This window comes from Passer domesticus, chromosome 6 (assembly GCF_036417665.1).
Source record: "Passer domesticus isolate bPasDom1 chromosome 6, bPasDom1.hap1, whole genome shotgun sequence".
Lineage (NCBI taxonomy): Eukaryota > Metazoa > Chordata > Aves > Passeriformes > Passeridae > Passer > Passer domesticus.
This window is the reverse complement of record NC_087479.1, coordinates 33459434-33483286: the sequence shown is the minus strand read 5'-3', so window position 1 is coordinate 33483286 and position 23853 is coordinate 33459434. Positions and strand designations below refer to the sequence as shown.

The 23853-nt window shown below is 39.9% G+C and overlaps 1 protein-coding gene across 31 annotated transcripts in view; it reads right to left on the bottom strand.

Annotated features, from left to right (window-relative positions):
* RAD51B (RAD51 paralog B) overlaps positions 1-23853 on the bottom strand; it is a 404685-nt gene that overhangs the window by 109720 nt on the left and 271112 nt on the right. For 5 of the 31 annotated variants that reach the window (XM_064424266.1, XM_064424268.1, XM_064424267.1 and 2 more), the window contains one exon: positions 21226-21333. The exons of 8 other annotated variants lie outside the window; for them this stretch is intronic. In XM_064424266.1, the coding sequence (XP_064280336.1) occupies positions 21226-21333 (108 nt within the window). 18 more of the 31 variants (XR_010364584.1, XR_010364586.1, XM_064424265.1 and 15 more) reach the window with 15 other exon arrangements.

The window sequence follows — 23853 nt, the reverse complement described above, 5'->3', positions numbered from 1 at the left end:
CTTAAAAGCTCAAAATACAATGCTGCCCAGAAGAAGAGAAACTCTGCTTAGGCAGCCTTTAAGCATACTTCCCAGTCACGCCAGGACTGCTCCCAAATACAAAGTACACGCACACACCATGCTAGTAACCTGTCACTGTTTATGATTACTCCCCACAGGCTTAGAAAACACAATAAAAAGCAAAATTACAAGTAAAACCTTTTCATTCTCATGATCAATTGATCAACAGTTCAAGGAAGAAGACTTCGTTTCATTCTGATTTTTAGGAGTCCCACTGGAATCACTGATAACATCTTCAGCAATGGCAGCGGTATTCTGTCGGACTTGTATCCACAGTGGCTCTTGGCAGGCTCAGACAAGAAACAGGAACACTGATATCACTTTGTTGCTGCATATGTTACTGTGAGATCCAAGTCCTTGCTGGTCAGAAATCATGTGATGTATTAAGGGCTTAAGATTAATTATGGGTATTTAAACTCCTGGTTTGACCATAAGCCATGAATGGAAATGGGTTACAGAAAAAAAATAATTTGATTATTCTGGGCTATGGAGTAATAGAACTTCTTAATGAAGGAAAAAAGAATTAATTAATTTCAGTGGTAGATGTGGTTTTAGCATCCTTGTCAAGTAAGTCAATCATTACCTTGTTTCAGGAATCTGACAAAAAAGGACAATATCAGGTGTTTGATATTAGAGGAGGGTCTTTGCAGGGGTCTCTGTAATTCCATTTGTGTTGACAACTTCTGCATTAATAGACCAGGAATAATCTGTCCCATTAAAGAATGGAATGATATAACTCCCTTAGGTTGGTTAGCAGTCCTTTTTTCCTCTTTCTGATGTAGCCAAGATCTTAATGTAAACTATCAGGTGAGAACTCTGGTGTCCATTACCAATACCTGAAAACTTCAACATATTTTCACCTCCATATAGCCAATAAAAACATTTTTTTTCCACTAGGGATAAAAAGTAGTAACCACAAAAGTAATGTCCAAACCAATCCCCAGCCTTCAGAAAACTACACAACATGCAGATGACCTCCTATACGCAGGTAATATCTTTTTCTAGTTGCTAGATGAGGAGAGATTTCATGTGTAGGGATGTAATTTTAACATCAAAAACATTACAATTCCCTTATCTAATCTAACAAGCCATTTAACAGCTTATCTATCAGAGCAAGTCTTTGAATCAGTTTTGTGCCATGGGAGTAAAAGATGCCTAATATTTAAATAGCCTTTTTTCACAAAGGTGAACTTGATCAGTAATAAAGATTGTTTCCAATCAATGATCTTCAAAAGATCTTTTCCATTTCTTTCCAGATGATTATACAAAACATCACAGTACATAAAATACCTCGATCTAATCCAGTGCCACTTATTTTCCTCTTTGTTATTATTTCTTAAGCTTTATGAAGTACTTTTGCAAATGTTTTGGGCCTAGAGAAGGCATGCTCTTGCTTTCATATGGAAACTGTAAGCACTGTCATCCCTTCATTGCCAGAAGACACACATGCACACAGCTGGCACATTCTCCTAATCACAAAAGTAAAGAAAAAAGTCCCAGCTGCAATATTAATAGCAAATATATTCTGGTTCATGTCTGGTTACACTCAGGTGAACACTGATAAGTCACGTGTGAAGTTCTCATACATAGCTCTGGCACTGCAACACCAATCCTAACATGCCTCCAGGCTCTCTTTAACATTGCCATACAGCTCAGTCCTGAATGGCTTCTTGCTGACACACTACTCTCCAGTGGAGATTTATTAGAGTTGGCCATAGTTGGTCTTTGCTTTTTATAGAAAAATAAATATATGGGCTTCATCTTCCCTCAGAATCTGATACTTCAGATAGGCCAGTAGGCCAAATTCTGCAGCAATGTTTCCTTCAAATGAGAATTTTCAGAACATCATTCCTGAATATTTACAGAGTACATGATGAAAAAGTCTGTCCTAGTTAAGCTGATTAATGTGTCCTTCCAAATGCTTAACAAGGGTTCCAACAATGTATATAAAAAATCAAATTAAAGGACCATGTTTAAAAAACTATATCATGCAAATGTGTCCCAGATTGAAGGAGAGAGCTCTATAAGGACCACCTAAGCCATCTTAGGTCATACATAAACTGCCTGATTTTTGGCTGATCTGTTTTGCATTTGTAATGGGGAAATTGCTGCGGAAGGAACCCTGGTGCCATTTTTCAAGAGCAGACAAGGTTTGCCCTAAATGCAATAATGCTGAGACAAATTCCACTGCTTTCCCGTCCAGCAGTCTTAGTACAGCAGTTCTTCACTATCTGCTACACTCAGTGTTTATGGGAAGTCACTGAACACCTTGAGGAAGCAGCGTCCCACCTACCCACAGCACTCACCTTGCAGTACCCCTGGCCCAGAGTCCAGCCCTGGGGACTGGCCATGGCAGTCACAGCACCCTCGGTCACCGTGTGCCCAGCACAAAGCACCCAGAACAAAGCAGCTCAGCAAGAAACTGCTGAGCTTCTGAGAACACTGACAGAATGGTGTGGTATCTTTGGACCTCCACCAATGCATCAGGTCTTCAGAATACAAAGTGATATGCAAAACCACAGCTTAAAATAAACAGTAGGGATGGAAAAGCATTGCCAGATATATTAATGAAATGCTAACTTTCCTAGCTTGGGAAAATTCATTCATCACTGTGAAGGCATTGCTTTGTAGCATGGTTCAACAGCACAGAAGGATACCTATAGAATTATTTATAGGTATTAAGAATTGTATAGGTTTTTTTATATAAAAAGTAATTTTTTAAACATACCAGGTTCAAGTCTAATGTGCAACCCTATGAATGTCTAATCAGTTTTGCTTTCTTCCTCTTCTCACTTTCAAATTCTGGTCTCCAGAACAATCAGACAGCAACAGAAGAAATTTCCAGTAGTTCAGGCCATTTTTGCAATTACTTAAGTTGGTTTAAATGACATTATGGTAACATTATCACATATAATAATCAGCTGCAGGGAAAAAGCTTTGGTCTAAGTGATCAATACTCTTTAAAAAAATCATGGAGATTGCTGCTTTTAAATGTCATCACTGTACAGACCTGTTTTAACTTTCTCCTGCCTGGCCTGAGAGGGACTACATGAGATAAAGGGGCAGGGCACAGCAGAGCTGTGCTGTGAGATCTCATTCTTCCTCTAGGGTAATTAAGCTGCCTCATGTCCTACAACTCAGTACCTGTGTTCAGAGCTTACAAGGGAAATGCACAGAGCAAGAAACAGACAGCAGTGGGAATGCTATGCTGTGCAACTCTTACAGTACACATAAATGATTTTAAAGGAAGCAGTTGCCTTTCCAAATGCCACCATGGGCCAAAATAAGCTGCCCATCCCAACGTGAGCAACGAAACTCAAGCACTTTGCCTCTGTTCCAGGCCCCTGTAACATGAGCAGTCTGTGAGGGGATGGGGCACCACACTGGATGCTGCACTCAAAATGCCTGTCCTCTCCTTCTGGCACAGAGAGCACCACTGTTCCTTTTTAAAAATTCCCTACTCTTAGCAAGGTTTGTTTTTCTAACTGGTTCCCAGAAATCTCTTGGGCGTTCCAAGCCCAGAAAAGTAATTACTGCATTACTTTGGCCACAGACACAATATCAACCTTGTTAGACTTGGCCTGCGGAGAGAGCCAAACACCTGCTGCTGCAACATTTATTTGATAAGCTTCATGGTTCACTAACATAAACCTGATCCTGCTGACCTGCAGGAGGATGAAAAGGAGTCAGGGGGAAAGGGTGGAGCAGGTAGGCAATCTCACGGCCCTCTGGCCCAGCAGCTTACAGCCCTCTCTCCCAGCAAGCTCCCATTTCTCTTTGCTTTCTTGTTTCCTGGTGAGAGCTTCAGAGAATTGGTTTTCCCCCTGCAGTTATGCAGGCAGATGTGGATAGGGCTAAGATTCCCATGCCTTATGACGGATTAACTGACAAGTGTGGGATCAATACGGGAATTGTTCTAGCTCTGGCTGCATCTGTAGGCCTCCAAAGCAGACAGAATAGCTGCACACACTCTCGTTGGCATGGTGGTGTATGCACTGAAAGGCTGGCTTAATACCAAAGGCCATTAGTTATCAGCAAGGAGAGAGGGAAAGAAGGGCTGCAAATCAGTCAAATCAGTAGATAAAAGGTTGGGGAGAAAATCTGATACAGAAATAGAAAATTGATTTTTATTCTTCAAATGACATAGTTGTCTAGTCTAGTATAAAAAAAGAAAAAAAAAAGAAATGGGAGTGGGGGGGAAATAAATAAGGTTTCATCCCAAACAGAACCATCTCTTCCAGCAAATACTGCCAAGCAATATCAGAGGAAAAAAACACATGCCAGGGTACTTAGCAGGAAGAAGAAAATAACCTGCCCAACTATGGTGCTCAACATCAGGAAAGAAACTTATTCCTGTCTGCTTCTCAGTCTCATCTTTTTCTAGGCAGAGGAAATACAAAACAGACAAATCTAGAGCCAGTAAAGGACATTTCCATGTATTTGCTAGTTGTCACTTACAGGGAAAGGTTTGACCTCAGGACAGTATATTTTCTAGTGTCATTTGTTTATCGTTCTTTACCTGAATGACACCTCTGTCAATGTATGTTGATAGTTTGTCTTGGAGATATACAGTGTGATTCATCCTCTTGGGAGACAGTGGGAAGCAGATGAATCACAGGGGATTACATCAGAGCCAGACCAAACTTTTATATGAAACTTGGCAAAAATCTGAAGACTAATTCTCTGAACAAACATGAAGTTGTCTACATGACCATATTCTATCTTATTTCACCTTCTTCTGCTGGCTAAAAATTTCAGGAAATTTATTTCCTGATGGACAAAAACACCTGCAAAAATTCAAGTAATATTCCACAAGACATTTTCTGGATAGATCCAACCCAAATCAAAGCAAAAACCTCAAAAGAAAACTTCTTTTGTGGAACCTCAGGCACAGTTTTACAGTTATGTGAAATTCAGGTAACGAATGATAAACAAAGTTTTGGACTAGCACCAACATTCTACTTTTGTATTCACCCTTCACAGGTGAAGCATCAAAGTAAAATGCTAAGTAGACCCAGAAAACCAGCATGACTGGATTCTCAAAGCTCTACTTAAAACAGACAACTGTTCTCCAATTTCTGCTTTTATTGACTAGACTGTTTTTCTCTGAACAGTATGAGAAAGATGTTTTAGAACTAGTAATTCAGGAAAAGAAACAAATTATCTGATACTATCAGAATACTTTTGTGGAAAGTGCTGCACAAAAGAAGAGAGAAAGTGTAAGAGAATTTGACCTACCCTGGGAAGTCTATATTGCCTGGAAGTCTAAGTGTACCAAAGATCTACAAAGTGCTGCCCAGCACAAAAATCTTGAAAGCAATGTACAGTACACTTAATTAATGACAAATGGGCCAGACTGAGCCATCTTAGTTTTCTTAAAAACTGATGATGACCAAAGCTAATAACTTCACTCTTCCTCCACCATTATGCTTTAGGCTGTATAGCAATGTTCCCCAACACTAAAAGCAAAATGAAACAGCTCCAATGCATTGCTCACCAACAGGCAGAAGTGATAAGGAAGAACTCGTGGCCTGTTCTTCAACAGCTGCTAGAGACACCAGCAGCAAAACTCCCAAGCCAAGAACAATTTTATTTCTTAGAGCTCTCTAAACAATAAAGCCATCTCATTTCAAAAACTATTAAAAAGCATGCCAGGCAAAGTATGCCAATCACTATAAATATCCTCCAAATGGAATTTCTGTAAAACCCCTATCATATTACAGGATGCATATGTATGTGATTCTTCCCTTTATTCTTAAATTCAGTTTCAGACTGTGAGCACATGTACACCTTGTATAGCAGCTTCTGCCCATAGCTTCCTCAGATTACCACAGATGCAGATATCTCCAAAGAATATCTGTTCCATGGTAAAATACTGGTAGACTGTTACACTGGTAGGAATAGTTTAAAGGAAAGTTGAACAGTTTGACAGCAGCCAGGGTGAACTGCTCCTGCTTATCTGAGAAGTGGAAACCAAGGAGCTTGACCTGATCTGCAGAGTGCTCTGAATCCACACTAAGTTTGGAGCACAGAGGGCAAATGAGAAACAACGACAGCCACACAGCTTGCACAGAGCACCCCCAAGACAGCTCCTGCTTTCTTGCTCTATGCTTACAATGAACACTGCGGCCAAAAGGAACCAAAATCATACAGCAACTTCTTAAAATAAACCTTCCCAGCGGGCCCTTCTTCCTGTCCTGTGGCAGCCACCAGAGCAGAGGAGTGAAACTTAGTCTGAGTCACGTAAGTGCACGGGTGCTGCTCTGCACAAGAGCTCTGAGCTCAGGGTGCCTTGGCACAGGTGGCTGCCCACGTGCTCGTGCAGCCAGCTACAGGACCATGAGAAGAACATGAAAGCAAGATGTCTCTCTCCATGTTCTTCCTCTACACAGAGAACATTATGCAGTTGAAAACTGAAAAAAAAAAGAGATTTTTCCTCTCTACAAGTAAAATGTGAGCAAATTGCAGGCCCTTAACAGTGCACAGGTGACTAGAGCTCAGCCTGGTAATAACACATCATTTCTGCTGTGCCAGATCCCTGGGAAACTCCAGGATCAACACCTTACCAACTACACCATTTTATATGATAGCAAAGCATAAAATTGGACAGAGTCAGAGTAGAATATCAAGATAAAAGATTTTCATAGTAACTGAATATTGTGCTGTCAATTTTTTTCTGTCTTTTTCAAAAGCGCATTTCTAGCTTTATGGTTGTGATGACAACTTTTACGTTAGGAACCAAGAGTAAGTAATATTCAAGTCTGCAAACACACTAAAATAGGTTTCTCAAAATTATCTCACAACATGATGCCTTGAAATGACTGAACCCCATTCTTTTCATAAGTTTTTTGTTTGAACTATCTGGTTTTTTCAGGTTGGAATAAATAAAAGAAAAATACTAAGGCTTTTTATAATGTCTAGGGTTAAAACCTATTGAAACTGGTTGCCTCTAGCATTGCATTTCCTTTCAAGCTAAATAAAGCTACAGTTAAATTCTGCTTTGTTTAGTAATTACTAAAAACAAAAGACTACAAAAAGACACAGGCTGTGCAGGGTCTGGACCTCACAAGACAAAGGGAATCATGGGAACAGATGCCACAAATGTGGAGATTAGGGCAATGAGAAAGGCAGCTCTGCTTCTACAAGTGTTGGGGATGAATATGGTATCTTTGTCGACAGAGGAAGCATATCCTAGCATGTGAAGCTTACGGTAAGCCAATGTTACTCACACAAATTTTACTATATCGAACTACTGTAATTGTTTCTTTGGTAACTTGCTAGCTGTGGAATAGTAAAAACACAAAACTGTTTATTTTACTTTTTGTTTTTGTTGGGGTGCCTGTATGTGTGTGTGTGTAAAGAATACCAAAAACAGTTTCTTCTTACAAAAGTAATCTAAAGTTATCCAAAATTAAGTTTACTCTCTCAGAATACTATTAGGTCACTTTGAGCCTTAAAATAAATCTCCAGCCAAGTCCTAGATGGCTAATTACTTCCAGTTATTTCTGAATAAAGTTTTAACTACTTCTGTTGGAGTCATCCATATCTAACAGGTTGGGGTGAGGGGAGAAAGTGATCTGTCTGAGCATTAGGCAAAAAACAGACTTACTGACAGAATAAAAGCAGAAGAACAAAACAAAGTAACGAAAAAGGACAGCAAACCAATTTGCTTCCAGCAGCATTTGAGGAAGGCCAAGGGAAAAAGTGAAACACCTTAGAGTATCCAAAAGCCTGTGGGTTGCTTTATTTCAGCTACATCATGCCTTAAAAGTTTTGGAAAGAAGAAATACAGGCAGGAAATACTAAGAAGATTTCCAGTACATCAACTGAAACTTGATTTATCTTAAAAAAACCCAGTCTAATTCCTGAAAGCTTTGTAGCAGCTCTGGCCCGTTTTCAGAGCACTGTGGCACACAGGAGGTGAACTGGATGCTGGTGGGAGAGGTACAGCATGTGCTTAGGAGGAGGAAGAACTACGGGAGAATCCCATGTGCTGCTTCCCCCTAGTCTCCAGATGACTTGCTATAAATGTGAGAAATTATTTGTCAAGCAAAGTAGAAGGGATTCTCTCTGTATTTAAACCTTTGCTTGAACTGACTCATAAAGCAGGAAAGCCATGAAAATGTAAAATTCACTTTGGAAAAACATGCCCAGATAAAGATATATAAGGCTTCCTGAACAACTACACAGTAACTGGATTATATGTGTACAGAATGAAACACTGTAAAAATGGAGTGTCCTTCACATAATGCTGAACATTTCAGCATCTCTGTAAATTAGAAGATTGAAAACAGGACATGGTGAAATTCTTTTGCCCATTATTACACAAAACCAGCAAGAATTAGCAGTTGAAGCCAGATATCCCCAGATTTCAATCTTAAAACTGTATTTGCTTTGATGTTACTCATTCCTAGGACACATTAACAGAGCAGTGAACAACTGGTGCTGATTGTCATGGTTTATTAGGCAGTGATAGATTTGGGCCATGCTTTTACTCATTTCCCATTACAAATATTTGCACGTGGGACTGAAGCACTGGGAAGCCATACATGGACAGCTATTGTCTCAAGTCAACCCTTCCTTCCAAGGCTGAGTTCCACTCCCTCCTCCATCTCAGTCCCTTCATTAATCTCCCCATTTGCCTTCTAGCTTTGTTTAGATTACAAGTTATTGTCACTAAATACATGAAAACTGTAACCAAAGACAGTCTGGGCCTAACATAATGAATCAAGTAATTTCCAGCTAATGATTTACTGTTTGCTTCACTTGTCCACCCACTGTCTGGCTTTTTTAGGGCAAAGACATAACTACTTGCATGTTGCTGCAGGACTACACACAGTAATGGGACTAAGAATGCAATAAAAAAGATTTAATGTTGAAGGGGATGAATAGAATCAATGAGTATTTTCCCTTTAGCAGAGAACAGTACATTGCTACTCTGGTGGCAAAGGCTCCTATGCCCAGTAGAAGTTCAGAACTGCCTTCTGTGAGTGCCATGCCAGTAGAAGCACTTTTGGCTTGACTTGCATGTGTCTCCTATTCTCATTCTTCAATGAGACAATTCACTGTCTGTTTCTGGGGACAGAATGAATGGAAGAGTTAGATCAATTATCTGAGAGTCTTCAGGATACACTCTGACAGATGATGAAAGGACTCTAATATGTAATTGCAATACCCTGTACCAAAATACTCACATTAAACTTTGGCTGATTACACACAGGTCTGAGCTATCTCGGACCTTCAGAACAGGAACTGAGTTGTTTATCAGTGAAAGCCAAACTTCTAAAAAGCTGGCTGCCCACTACAGAGCCTTTGTGTTGGGTAAATTAGCTTCAGGAAGAGAATCAAAATGAATTAAAACCACATGGAGATCCTCTCCCTTTACCCCCCTTTTCCCCTTTCCTCTTGCTATATGAATCCCCTCACCAGGAGACAGAGGCCAGTTCAGTATAATTTAGTCCAGTGTTTTTGTTTCCTAAAGTCTCAATCTTGGGCTGAGTCCATTAATAGGCTGCAGCTGATTTTAATCTAGATGAACTCAAGACTTCTCTCTTCTTTGGTTTAAAAAAGATTACAAATTGTGTGTTGTATAAATAGAGGGAAAAGGGAAAAAAAGAACCAGAATAAGTAAAAAAATCTGCTCTCCATTAGCTGACCTGCTGAACAAGACTGTGATTCAAATAAAGATGAGAAATGAGAGATGTGGGGAGAAAAATACACAACTAAAAGCTCTAGTGATACTGCACCCAGACACAGTGGTAAGAGGAGATGCAGTAATGTCTGATAGCCGCCATTACCATTGTAATAGCACAGAAGAGATTTTAATGGGACTCCAAAAGCAACAAACCAGATGCCTCAAAGACTGTTCTGATAGTTTGCAGCAACCCCTCCCCATTAAATATAAAATCACTTTGATTAGCATTTATGAGCTCATTGTATTTCAGGTCTCTCTGCTAGCTAGGGTGGAATAAGTTGGTCTCAGACCAGCTCCTTGTAGATACTTTAGAGTGTGAAAGAATGCCACGATACTCATATGGACTGATTCAAGTGGGATTTTTAGAGAGTGTTGTCTCACGTCGGTGCTGACATAATTTTGGGTGGGAAGGGGCTTTTTTTCTTTTTTTCTAATGCCAGCTTGAATTCTCTGTCTGCCTAATGTCACTCTGGAAATCTACACACTGGATGGCTCAAGACTGAATCCACGATTTTTTAAATAATTGCTATAGGCTACAAATATGACACTTGTTTTTATTGATGCTTAATCTCAGTGCTGATGTGTTCAAAGTCTCCATTTAGAAGACTCTCATGAATAGCTCATAGACAACTGCTCCATTTAAAAATGGCCACTGCAGCTGAGCAGCAAAGCCAAACATGAAGGCAGAATGAACAGCACCAGAGCAGAATGTAACTACTCACAGTATTCTACAGACTGGTGGCTCCTGGTGGAGAGCAACAGGATGGCTGCCATTTGGAAAAACAAGAGTTAACAGAATTCTCCGTAACAGACTTCTGTTATTTAACTCCAGCTGAAAAATACAGATGAAAAACTGCACTCAATCCATAAGAGAAACCAAATGTTTTTTATAGCCTATGAGCAAGATGTTAATTGAGCTGTACTTGCAAAAGAAAGGGCCCAAAGAAGCTAGAGTCTCAAAGTCATTATGATAACTTAAAAATCTCAAAATAGCATTTGATTCCACAGATTCCATTTCAGAAGTCCAGAAATTATTTTCTCTTCTTATTAATGCTCTCCTTTTGGGTATTGCACACATCTGTTTAACACAAAGAGAGTTTACACCAGTATAAAAGTAAAAATCACAGCTTTGCCATAAGAAGGAACCAAGTAGAAGTAGTAAAAGTGTTAGTAAATTGATAATAAATAGTAGATATGCAGAGAAACAGATGTCCAGATGACAGCACTAAGAGGAATCATATGGTTCTATCAGATTTACCTGAATACAACCCCTCCTAATAAGTTTCAATTGCAATGATAAACGTGCCTGGATTAAACCCAGTAATTTTTCTTTCCTTGCTAATGTAACTTGGAAGGAGTCTGTATGCAATCACTGGAGGTTTTATTTGTATAACTTTTCTGGAGGTTGACTATGACTATATTTGATTACATGTGGGTGGCTGTGGGACAGGCAGACAGCTGGGTGAAAAACTATGACAAAAGAAATCTTGTCCCATTTCCTGCCTGTGCTTCATTCACTAATGAGCACTGCTCTGGGTCATTCTCAAGATTTCTTCATCTGTTGTTGTCTCGTCTGCAAAAGGGGCACCCCGGCAGTGGAGCTGTTGTCAGCTTGTCTTGCGAGTTTATTCTGCTGCCTCTCACCCTTGCAGCTGTGTGGGATTTTAAGTGCCTGGCTGTAAACAACTCCATATTTTGTGCTTCTTTTTGGATGACTTGAAGGCCAGTCTAAGGCCAGATGTGTTTGCTGGTGTAATCTGTTTCTCATTTCTTCTGATAAATGCATATCTCAACAACTAAAGTGAAATCAGGATTTATCTGTTGTCTTCTTCAGTTTGATTTCTATTGGAAACAAAATGTTAATAAAACATAGCTAAGTCCTCAGTCTCTCTTTTTTTCCTGGAGTGCTTGAAATGTTCACTGAACATATCTCTAGAAATAAACAACCAGGCTGGTGAATCTGATGCCATTAGATTCCTGCTGCAGCAACCAATATCCCTTTTGCTAGCTTGTGTAAACAAAACCATTTTGCTTCTTTAAAGAACGGTTTTTCACTAACACTGTGTCGTCTATTCTTGTTTCTTCTGTCACACCAGTTCACTTGATTTCTTCCTGGTAACAGGTTTACTCTTTTTAACAGGATTCTTTTATAAAAGGCTTCTGTCTGGGCAGAGACAGGATTCAGCCTTCTCCTACAGCAAGCTGTTACCAAGTTTAGTCCATTGGTGAGAAAATTCATTAGAGAAGGCATGTAAAGACTGCACCTCTCTCCTCATGTCCAAGTAATTCTCTATCCAAGGGAAAGGAAGAAATTACACCCAATTTCATTATATCAAAGTCTTTTGATTTGTGCTGTAACATGGTATTGTATGAGCCTTCCCCTTCCAAACAGGTACAAAGTGGGAAGGGGAATGCTGCAACAGCTTAGCCTACCCCCTTCCACTAACGACCTGCAAGATGTGTGCTGCTGCAGTGCAACACAGAACTCTGCCATCCATGATTCTCCTCTTCTTTCCAGTTAGATCACGGCCTTATCCACTGCCACCCCTCAAATCTATTATAATGGGACCCTTACTCTTAATTAAAACCGCTGCTAAAGTCTGTCAAAGATACTACTCCAACAAAAAGCAATTCCATCAGGCACGGCTTTGATAGAAGGCTTCCAATCCTCTTGTATCTGCCACATGGTTTTTTACATCCTCTGCAAGTTGAAATTATTACAGATACATATGGATGGTCATAAAAGCAGTTTATATAAAGAAAGTCATAGGGTTGTCCTTTACCCAAGAAGCCTTTCAGATAAATGCTCTAGTTTCAAAGGAGATTTTGCCAAGCCCTCTAGCCCTAAGAGGGAGAGGAAACCCTTTCCACAGTGCTAGACAGTTCTAATTATGGATGCATCAAACCAGCACCTACTTTTATTGAAGATAATTGTTCCCTGACAGTACTCAGAAGCTCATCTATTGTCTTCAGCCACACTAATGAATGATAGTTACTCACTCAGCCTTGCTAGTTCTGTTCAGAAAAGGGGTCACCAAAAACCTAAGTAAATTCTATTTCTTCCATGCCTCTTCAGATTTATTTTAACACCCAAGTACAAAAACTGTAACTGTATACATAAGCCACCATGACTGGCCTAACTGAAGACAACTGTTTAAACTGGCAAAGACACAATTTATTCTATTAAAACCACGCATGATGATATGTGAGAAGGAAAGAAGTACTTTTAGCTTTTAAGAAACAAATAATTTCTAGGGATAGTAATTAGGAAAATAAACAGAAAACATTTGTATTTGTAAACAGAGTATACTTGCTGTGGCCTGACTAAAATGTGCTAAATCTAATCTTGCAATTTTTTTCTTCAAAGAACCTCCACACTTCAAGATGCTAGTAACATAAGAAAATTAAGTACAGGCAGAAGCATTCCCCCACTGGCCCATCTGGATTTTCAGCATTTTACTGAGCTCTTGTATCTATTATAGGAAATAAAAACCAACCTGTTTTCAGAAGGCTACTTTGGTGAGTGGTTTGAATTAATTTTATTTCTTAATTTAATTTCTCAGGACATTCAGAGCTTTTTTTCCATTTTCTGTGTTGAACTTAGTGGGTTTTCAGAGCCACAATACCAACAATGTAATATGGTATTTATTTCTTCCTGTATCTAGCATGGTTTTACACACAAATCGATCATACCTCAAATACCTAATTTGAGCCCAGCCCTAATTCTCCTGCCTTTAATAGTATATAGTTGACCCACTATGACACCTTAAAGAATATTTCTTACACTTGATGCTCTCAGTAGTTTCATGGGATTCTCCCTATTCTCTTTGCATTCTTACCAAATGTTTTCACTATGACAAATGACCAAGCCCTCAGATCACTTGCATCAAACAAAAGAAGGCTATTCTAGCTAAGTAATGTTCTTTTTCTGTCTACAGTAATGTTGGTAGAACTTTCACAAAACATACTGTTGTGAGAAAAATTAGATTTCAGGATTACAAAAACAAACTTTAACATAAATGTGTGGAAGTGTCATTTTGTACATCAGGCACCATGGTAACCTTGAATTAACAGAAAATCAATGCAGGGATGCACCTTGAATGGGAGACAAAGCTAATATGTATTTGTGGGCTGTTTTTATTGTCTGTCCAGAAATTTCAAAACATCACATAAAAGGAATGAACTCTGTATATCAGAATCAAAATATGCACCTACATTTTTCAAACATTCCAGCATCACAGCATTGCCTCTAATGGGATGCAAATCTGTTTCTCCAGTGTCTCTGGGTATGCACAGGTAGTACATGGACTAGACAAAGCCAGAGTAGGACTAACACACAGCAAGCTAATCAGAATTTCATGATTGCAGGAGTATCTTTATTTGTAACCTGAGGTTAGTTGATGACACAGTCATTGCCTGAGTCATCTGAAAATCTGAAACAATGGCTCTGAGCATGGTAAACTTTATCACTAATCTGACAGTGTGTCATCCTCATGACTTGAAAGTTGGGGAGAGGGACAGCAGGAATTCTGCCACTTCAGCAGACAAATTTATGGGTGGAGCAGGAACAGAAAAGTACAGTAAACCTGACTCAGTGTCTAGCAGATACATTCAGCAACATGAGTGAACTTTACACTCAGGACACTGGGTGCCTGTCACATTCAATAAGGAAATAGCATCTCTAACTGCTCCTGTGGTGAGCAACAATGCAGAGGAACAATCACATGGCCTAGAAGCAGCAAAGCAGAAGTACCAGGGTTTAAACCCAGGTTTTTAAAACCTCACGTGACCTAAATAAATACTAGCACTGCCATACGTGATTTGGGGCTGTCATGAAAGGGAAGCCTAGAGAAACAGAGTGTCTGCCCTTAACCTCCTGAACTATCAATTTTCCTCATCTAATACTGCAGAAAGGTTATGTTGCTGTGCCCTGTGCTTCCTCACATTTAAAGCTAGGGTAGCCAAGGGCAACAAAGACTCCTTCCTCTCCAGCCTGATAGCAGAGCTCTTCCTTCCTTTTGTTCACATGAAGAACAAACACTGAGTTGAACAATAACAGTGGATGCTTCATTATGATGCTCTCTTGGGCACCCAGCCCTGGTTAGCATTATCTTACCCCTTGGTTTTGTTTTAAAGGAAACTGTGAATGGTCTTTTCAATTGCTGGTGTTTCAAGATCAACATTACCCCTACTTCCTCTGTTTTCAAGTTTCCGTATTTTACCAACAATATGTGGCACTATGAAAAAAAAAAAGACACCCAACGAATTGAGAAAGCTTCCAGTCTGAGGCAAGCAGTAACAGAAGGCCAGTTAAATGAGCTTTCCCTCCAAATTAATGCCCCACTGTTGGATGCAGCCCTCAGTGGACCAGCTCTCTTACCTCTTCTGCCAGAAGAGACCTTGAATTTGCAAATTCTGTTTAACTTCTCCTGTACACTTTAGTGACAGAGCCGTAAATGGTGTCCTTCCTGAGCCCAGGCAGCTGGGACCAGCTTGAAGGACACCTTACTCCCTTTGTGCTCAGATGTGACAATGGAATTTAGTTCATTCTACACCAGAGTAATCAGGGCTTCCTCTGACTTTTATCCATTACTTACAAACCTTTCCTAGGGCACAACAAGTCTTCCAAATGAAAGTCAAACTGTGACTCAGGTGGCTGCTCATCCTTGCTGCTGCTGCCTTGTACTGCTAGCCAAATTGGACCACTTGGCTAAAAAGCCCTGTTTCTCAAGGAAAAGAAAGTATTCTGGATGAATAAAAGTTCATCTAAGTTCTGTTAAACTCTAATAAAAGTAACACTCTATCCACTGTTACTCAGCTAGAAGGACTGCAGTGATGAAGCAAGGCAACAGAATTGTAGGGGAAGGAAGTCTGAAAGGCAAAGAAGAAACATACCTTTGAGCTCTGGTGTGCTCTGTGTGAGGCCCTGCCTCTGTATCCAGCATGAAGGTGGCTAGGATCATATAACAGAACTATCAAAGTTATGCTTTCACCATCCTGATTTAGTGCTTTTGGTTTTACTACCACATTCAAATACATTGGCTTCATTTTCAAAGGTAATGAGCACCTACAGGTCCCACTGCCTCTGGTGACAGCTGCGGCTCTAAAAATCAGTTTAAGATAGTTTGCACATTGAGAAGAACTGAAGGAAAATAAAAGGCTTATTGTGTAGTTATGAAGAGTTAAAACACTACTGATTGGTGGTCTGTGAGTCCCTTCCCTTTTCAAATGAATTTCACTTCATGTTTTGTTTGGTTTTCCTGTTGATGCATCCTGCACCCTCCAGTGCTAAGCTGGTGGGATCCAACATACTTTTCCTGGCATGTGGTGTTTAAAATAAGAGACCTCAGCAATCGGATATCCTCAGCATTTCCAGCTATTGAACACAATCATGAGTGCTGTGATCCAATTTCAGAGCAGAAGAGGAAAGATATAGAGTAATATTCTCCCTGTGCTGATATGGGGCAGACAAAAGAAAACTAAGCAAACAGGATGTTCTGCTCCTCTGTGGACTGCAGCAAATGGCATGGCAGACAGGATATGGTCTAGCTCACAGCTGCAATGTATGTGCCTGGCTGCCCAACACCTTGTTTTGGGTAATTCACTCACAGCACAAATATAGCATGAAGAAAAGTAAAAGATGTGGTGTGCAGGTCCCACCTGTCGTGTCTCAAGACTGCAGTCCTTCATCAAGCATACACAGTCTGAAGGAGGAATGTGTTATTTATATATGTTACTAAGAAATTATCTCATCCCATCCCTAAATTCACTCAGAACATCTTCACCAGTACAACACTTGGTGTTCACAACTTTGTATTTCAGCCTGCTTATTCCGTGAACAGTAAGGCATATCTCAGCTGAGGTCTCCACAACAGCACACAGCACTCAGTTCAGACTAGTCAGACTTGAATACTCCCCAGTATTTTCTAGAAATGTCACTCCTCACATCTCAGCTGCTGCTTCTGGGAAGTGCACCTTCACAGAGCATTGGGAGAGTACGGGAGAATGTTTCTGTAGTTGAAAAACTAGGAAGTTTACATGAAATTGAGATTCAGTGGACAATAAAGTAAAATCTTTTCAACAACATCTTTTGTTGAACTGTTCATTGCAGCATCGTTTGCCTTTGCTTCCTCTTCACGCCTGCAGGCTTGTGCTGCCTTGCCTATGTGCTGAGCCCTAAGGCACACCCTCTAGGGTTATTCAGGTGGCAAACCAAGGGACAGCCTGGGCTGATACACCACACTCTAGCAAACTGCTGACTAACCTTGTTGCTTATCTCTATAATGCTTCTTTAACTCTATCTGGCCCTGAAATTTAATCTCAAACGTTTTTCAGAGGTCTTCACAGAACTGAATGACAAATGACCAGGTTTGGTTTCATTACAACATAAACACCGAGGAGCCGTGCTAAAGTTCAAAGGAACATTGCAGAAAATACTTTACAGTAACAGCCCAACATTATGGATTTTAGGGAAAGACTGTAATGAGAAAAAGCATTTGAATTAAACCACTGTTTTCTGAGAGGGTTTATCACGTGTGCCTGTTTCTAAGAAAGTGCTATATATTCCTATTCCATCTTATCAAGATAGATTTAAGATTATACGAGAAGATAATTTAAATCTGTGACAGGGCAAGTCAACACATCAGATGCAGAGATACATGAAGTTGTTCAGGATGTGTTAATTCTCAAAACATAGAGAAAGTTTCAAAGAAAAACAGCACTGGGGTCAAAGCAGTGGAAGCCCTATTTGTAAAATGGGCTTTACTATGCTAGTAAGCCTCTCCTCAGGCAAAGTTTTCTAGTTTCAGTGAAGTGCTATTCAAGTGTGCTTGCCTACACAGAACTGCACTCTGGAGACTTCCAGAGTTTAGACTGTACGTAACTCTTGGATCTCCTCAGCAAAAGCAACAATGAAGTGTCCTGCATTTCTCTTTGGAAAACAGGCTGTACACTTAGGGATTTTACAAGATTTTAGTAATACATAAATTCCTATAGCTAAAGAAAAGTTCCAGGTATTACCAAGGGTAAGGAATTTGGGTCATAGTCCTCTATTGCTAACTACATTTTCACAAGATCAAATGACACCAGTGATGGCTTCAGCAAACATGGTAGAGGTGAAGCCAGTACAGACATAACCTTTGAGGACAGCAAAAGAAACTTATTTGTGCCTACATGAGAAAAGAAGTCACTGAGACTTAACTGTCTTTTACCTTCATAAGCTGCACACAATGCATGAGACTTTACTCTGGCTGAAAAACATGTTTTTGAACAGACATTTATTTAGCTTCCTACTCTTTAATGTGTTCACTTAAGAACATTAAGACCATTTTAGGTACATTTGACCTTATTTTACAAATCTGTAGCTTGAAAGATGTTACATCTACATTAAATCCAGGCAATTACTAGTAAAGTCTTAGTCCTCCATGACAACGTTCAGTTCCCAGAACAATATATTGTCACAAATCACAGACACTACCTCTAATCAACAGACAATTACACTCCTTATGTTAAAAGCCTTTTGGAAAAAAGGCCATTTGCTTTAGCACTATGCTGAAAACCCAGGGGAGCAGCCCACTTTGATCAGGAATTCATTACAAAGAGGTTGGTAAGGAGAAGATTTCTCTGAAGTGAGATCATTTTGTCCCAGGAAGCCTATGCCAGCCTTGAAAAGAGGGTAACAGACTTACACTCTTCAGCTCATTGTTTTAACAACACTGGATTAAAAGAAATTAGTTTTGATTTGCACTTGTATAAATGAGAAGAGATTTGGCATACCACTTGCACTAAAACTTTTTTTGTATTACATTTAGTAGAACTTCAGACAAATTAAATGCTGGCACTCCAGTTGCAATCTAGTAAAGCACTTAGCAACATGTTTGGCTTTAAGTGCAAGACAGCAGTACTGTGTCTTCAGTATCTTTACATGCACCTTTAGAAATAAGGAGGTAATTCAAAACACTGTGCTAAACTGGATTTATCCAGCAGAATATCCTCACACAAGTTAAGCTCACAGGAACAAGCATGGCCAGAAACTTTATCAATCTACTGCCTATCTACTACGCCACTATGTGAAAGGTTACTTTTGCAGAGAGAAACAATTTTATTGAAATTACAGTTTATTTGGTTTATACTGGATCTAAACCCAAGATGCCTCTAGTCTTCCTTCACCATTAAAATGTTTTCCTTCAATTTCTCATCATAAACATTTTTACTTGGTTTTACATCTGTGCTCTGTTTCTCTGCCCTCCTTCATTTGACAGCCATGGAGTTTGGCAACTCCAGCAATCCTTTGACAGTGCTGCTGCAGAGCAGTAGAGGAATTCCCACAAACCCACCTAATGAGGATACCCTCACCCAAGCAAACACCATTCCTGGGCCAGGTTTAGTAACCCACTCCTCAAAATGCCACGAATTGCCTGAACAAAAGGATACTTTCATTGATGTCAGCTATATCTGTGTGGGTGATGTTGCTGGCATTGGGATGATGGCAGTCTTATTTTTTCTCATGCCTTATTCCCAGGATGGACTTAACCTACAAATTGATAGTGGTTCTTTGCTCTCATTATTACAAACCTGTTAGAAATAGCATGAGACTCTCAGTGTCCTGTGGGGAATACAGCAAAAACGGTTCCACCCCACAGAGATCCTAACAATGACCAGTTCATCTTTATCCCTCCAATAGGGCTGGAAATCACCAGTGGCACTGCAAATCTTTTACCATCTCAATAGCAATGCACAACTCTATTCCCATTAATCTGTCTTCCACCCATTCACACATCGAGTACAACTCTCCTTCATTTTACAGATTATATCCATGTTGCTCCAGACAAAGGTCACTTTATAGTTACAGTTCTTCAATTGAATAAAAGCTTTTGATGCAGTAAATCATTGTCTTTCACTGTTCAAACCCACACAATACAATACAAATAATGCTGCCCTTTCTTTCAGAATTCCTTTTCTACCTCACTACTTGTTTCTTTACAAAATAAAATGAGGCACTTTTCACTTGCTTCAGCCATAGAAATTAGTTATAGCACTTTGGAGACAGTTTGCCATGCTGTACTACAAACCCAGACCCTATGCTATTTAGAGATCAAAATGAGCCTCTTTCATTACCTTAGTGACAAATGAAACATAATGTACCAAGGTTTCCCTAGATGTAGCTGTTACTAGATCTTTTCCCTTACTACTGTGAAATTTAAGACACTCTCTTCCAAGTGTCACAGTCTTTTGTTTCTAGATATAATAAGTTACCTTTCTCAATAGGACATTACATGCAAGGTGAGCACATTTGTGTGCAGACAGGTTGTGTGCAGTGAAAAAGAGGGCACCAGAAAGGGTGAATTAACAAACTAATTATCCAGTCCTGTGGCACAACCCTCAAACTCTTCCCTTTAGCAATACAAAGTATTGTGTTCTTTCTTTGAGTAGTAAGGGGAGCCAGTCAGCAGGAGACACAAAATTTTGACAGTTTTTTGACAGAAAATTTACAGACCTTTTTACAGTTATACCTTTTAACAAGGAAGAGTAAAACATAGCATGATAAATCATTATGCCAAGTACTCTCATGAAAAATAGCAACCATTTAACAGCAACGCTGCGGTTTTTAGCACTGAAGGTCATTACAAGAACTGAGGCTGAAAGCTGAAGGCAGACACATTCTAATCTGAAATACAGAACAAGGGCTTTGCAGCAAGGTAGCTAAAACTGGAAAACACTGTGAAGGCAAAGCAGGAACTCACATTTCTTTATGTCTGCAAGTAATAGTGATTACTTTTCTAGAAGAAATTATTCAGTGCAACAAAGTTATCAGGTACCTGAAAGAAACATGTATGATACATGGGAGGTCAGTTTGGATGAACTGATAATTCTATCCATGTTTAAACCCTGTGAAACTGAAAAGATATCATTACTCAAAAGCATGTCCTAGCTCACTAATATAATTTGCCTTATGTTTTCAGTGCTTCTGAGTTTCTCCAGGAAGAGCAATGTTAATCACTTGGTTAAAGCATTCAGTGCCAATAGACTCTTCAGCTGGCACACAGCACCGTGTCCCGACTCCTTTCTCAGCAGCATCCTCTTGGTAACAGAAGGCATTTGCTTAAGTGAGATGGAATGAGACTTCCACAAACAGCTGAGCTGTTGGTAGGTAACAGCTAGGCTTGTTGCCTACTTGTATTTATACCCCAGAACACTGCTGCTTTTAAAGCTAGACTTGGATGATCACCCACAGCACACACCTTCAATTCAGTTTCATTCAGCCTATCTTTTTTGCATATGTGTGCACAAACCTAAGTAGCATCTTCCAGTTCAGCTGGCCTAACCCAGTATTACATTCAATTTAAATGAAACTACAATTAGGCAAGAGCAGCTCAGAATTTCTTCTGTTATACCAGAACAGAATTACCAGCTAGCAATTTCCAATCAAAACAGAAATTATATCTAGCCAAGGAGAAAAATAATCTTACAACCTGCACTCTTAATCAAGTAGATCTGGAGCTCTTTTAAATTTATTCTTCTTTTTAACAATATGACTTCACTCGCTGTAGCTGGTTGAAACAGGGAAGCACAGCAAGTTCCTAGAACAGTAAACACACGCTGACAGTAAAACTTCCAATATTTTGCAGTACTTGATCCAGGTTTCTGCCTTTTTGTCTAAGATCTCTACAAAATAGAGATTGGCTGTCAGACTGGATTCTTCGCTCACAATTCAGGTTCATCAAAGAATGACACTGGCAGAACATAACATGACACTGCATTGCAATGCAAAGGCAGCTCAGGGTATTTTTGGGGTTGCAGTCCACTGCCCTGATAGCATGGAGCAATTTGAAGCAATGAAAGGAGGAGGCTGCAGACTTTGCTAAATTTCTGACTGTCCAATCTTGATTTTCAATAATCCCATTTCATTTCTCTAGTCTGAAAGTGGAAATAAAAGAGTGAGTGTTTAAATGGATTCTCTTCATCCCTGAAAACTTCAGGTTTATAAAAGCAAAGAAGTTTTCTCCAAGGGACCCTTGCACAATCTGGAGGTCTCTTCTGACAATAAAAGAGAAGTTCTGCCTTCACTAGGGTCTCCTCCTAAATTTCTGTGCTTGCACTGAGGCTATGAGATGCAAAGATACCAGGGAAACAGAGCAGCAATTTACATTGACAAAGAGGATTTTGATACACTCCTCCAAATGGGGCAGCATTACCATCTTAATAGCCTTTTGCTCTCAGCCCTCTTCCTGAGGACGCTGGAGATTTTTGCAAATGGAGAACAGTTCCGCTTCCCATTTTAACTGCAACAATAGCAGAAGGGCTCCTTAAACTGCATCAAATAGCAGTCTGTGAAATCCCTAACTAGCCGCACTGCCTCTCCTGCCGTTTTATTATCCTCCAGCCCACAGAACAAAGCAGGGGGGAGCTCCTCCTATTTTTTTTTTTTAGTCTATTCCACACATCCTAATCCCTCAGAGGTGGCAATAGAAATTGCTTGTGGAACTGTTAAATCACACTTTCACTTTGTCTTTCATTCCCCATTCACCCTTGCTAATCAGGGAGCTTCCAGCCACATTTTCCGATATCAATTTGTTTATGGCCTATTGGTTAATGGTCCCGGGATGGGACCCCCTGAGTAAAAAGAAAGAATCCTGGGCACTTCAGCCAGCTGCTGCTTCTCACCAGTTCCCACATCCACCCACTTGCTCCCATCAGCCACCCTCAATGTGCTCACCTCCTGACACCAAGGGAATTAAACTACAAAGCCTGAATGGGAAGTTGCCTTTGCGAGCAGGCTGGGGGACAGATCCCACTGCTTAGTGCTGCGTGGTGTCCCTCTAGCAGCCACCGGCTGGCCCATGGCTACGTGCCTGACTGTCATCTTACCTTGCATCCAGCTTCCCTTTGGAAAGAAGCACCAAGTACAACCCTCAGAAAAGCTCTAGCCTCTTTTGAACAAGGCAGCCTGGTGGCACTTTCTGCATCCTATCCAAACCAGACATTTCCTGGTGATTTGCTTGCTTCCTGATTCCACAGAAATAATGATCACTGAAATGTGGGATGAGACCATGCAATATTTACTTTTACGAATCAGTGAGATGGTTCATGTGTAAGTGCTTACAAGTCTCTGCGAGAGAGTCTGGGCCAGATTATCAGGGGAACCATACCCTTCCCTGCTACCCATCTTGGAGAAAAATACCTAAAATAAAAACATAATAATGTAGCCAGAAAGTAATAAAGGGCTCACACAGAGAAGACATTCTTGTTGCCTTTCAAAATGCACAAAGAATGCCTGATATCAATACACAATTTACTTAAAGAAATCCAAACTGGTATTTTATCTGTTTGTACAAAAATGGCAAATGATGTTTTATATGTATATCCCAGAAACATATGGGTACAGGGAGAAGAGCAATTGCCACACTTTTAAACCAGTGATATCCTCTTATCAGAGTGCTGCTCCATCATTATGTGTAACCAGGCCTATTTGTTCTTTAAAGGTATGGTTCAGTGCTGGGAAAGCTACATTCATGGCTCACAGAAAAGAGTTGAAAAAATTAAGATTGCCTCTGAACAAATTCTCTCAATTTCTGAAATAGGAAAACTTTCTTTCCCAAAGTTTCACTACATTAGTGCCTGAGGACAGAGCAGGAAACTGTCTGCCTTTTTTAATAATGACCAGAAACATCTATGTAACTCAAGATAGCCAAGTAGTTTATCATCTGCCCTATACTGAAACAAAACACATCAAGACCAACTCTTGCAAGCAGCCTCCGGTTAAACTAATAAAAATTGTTTCTAGTTTCTGCAGACTTTTAGAATTACTGGTACCAAATAAAGCAGATCAAAAAAACTACCTAAACATATACTGAACACAGTATCCAAAGGCTTAGGAAATACTGTATAAACACCTCCCCCCCTCATTACAATTAGCTGTAGCTGTAGCAAATAGAAGCAGAAATGCACCATAAAACTTTCATTTTGTTTGTTTTCTGACATTTTGCCTTACCTGAGATGTAAGCATATTGAGTCACTAGGAAATATAAATATGTCATTAGTCTGGTACAGCCTGTTTGAATGTGAGAAATGTGCAATCAGACGGAGAACTGCTCACATCC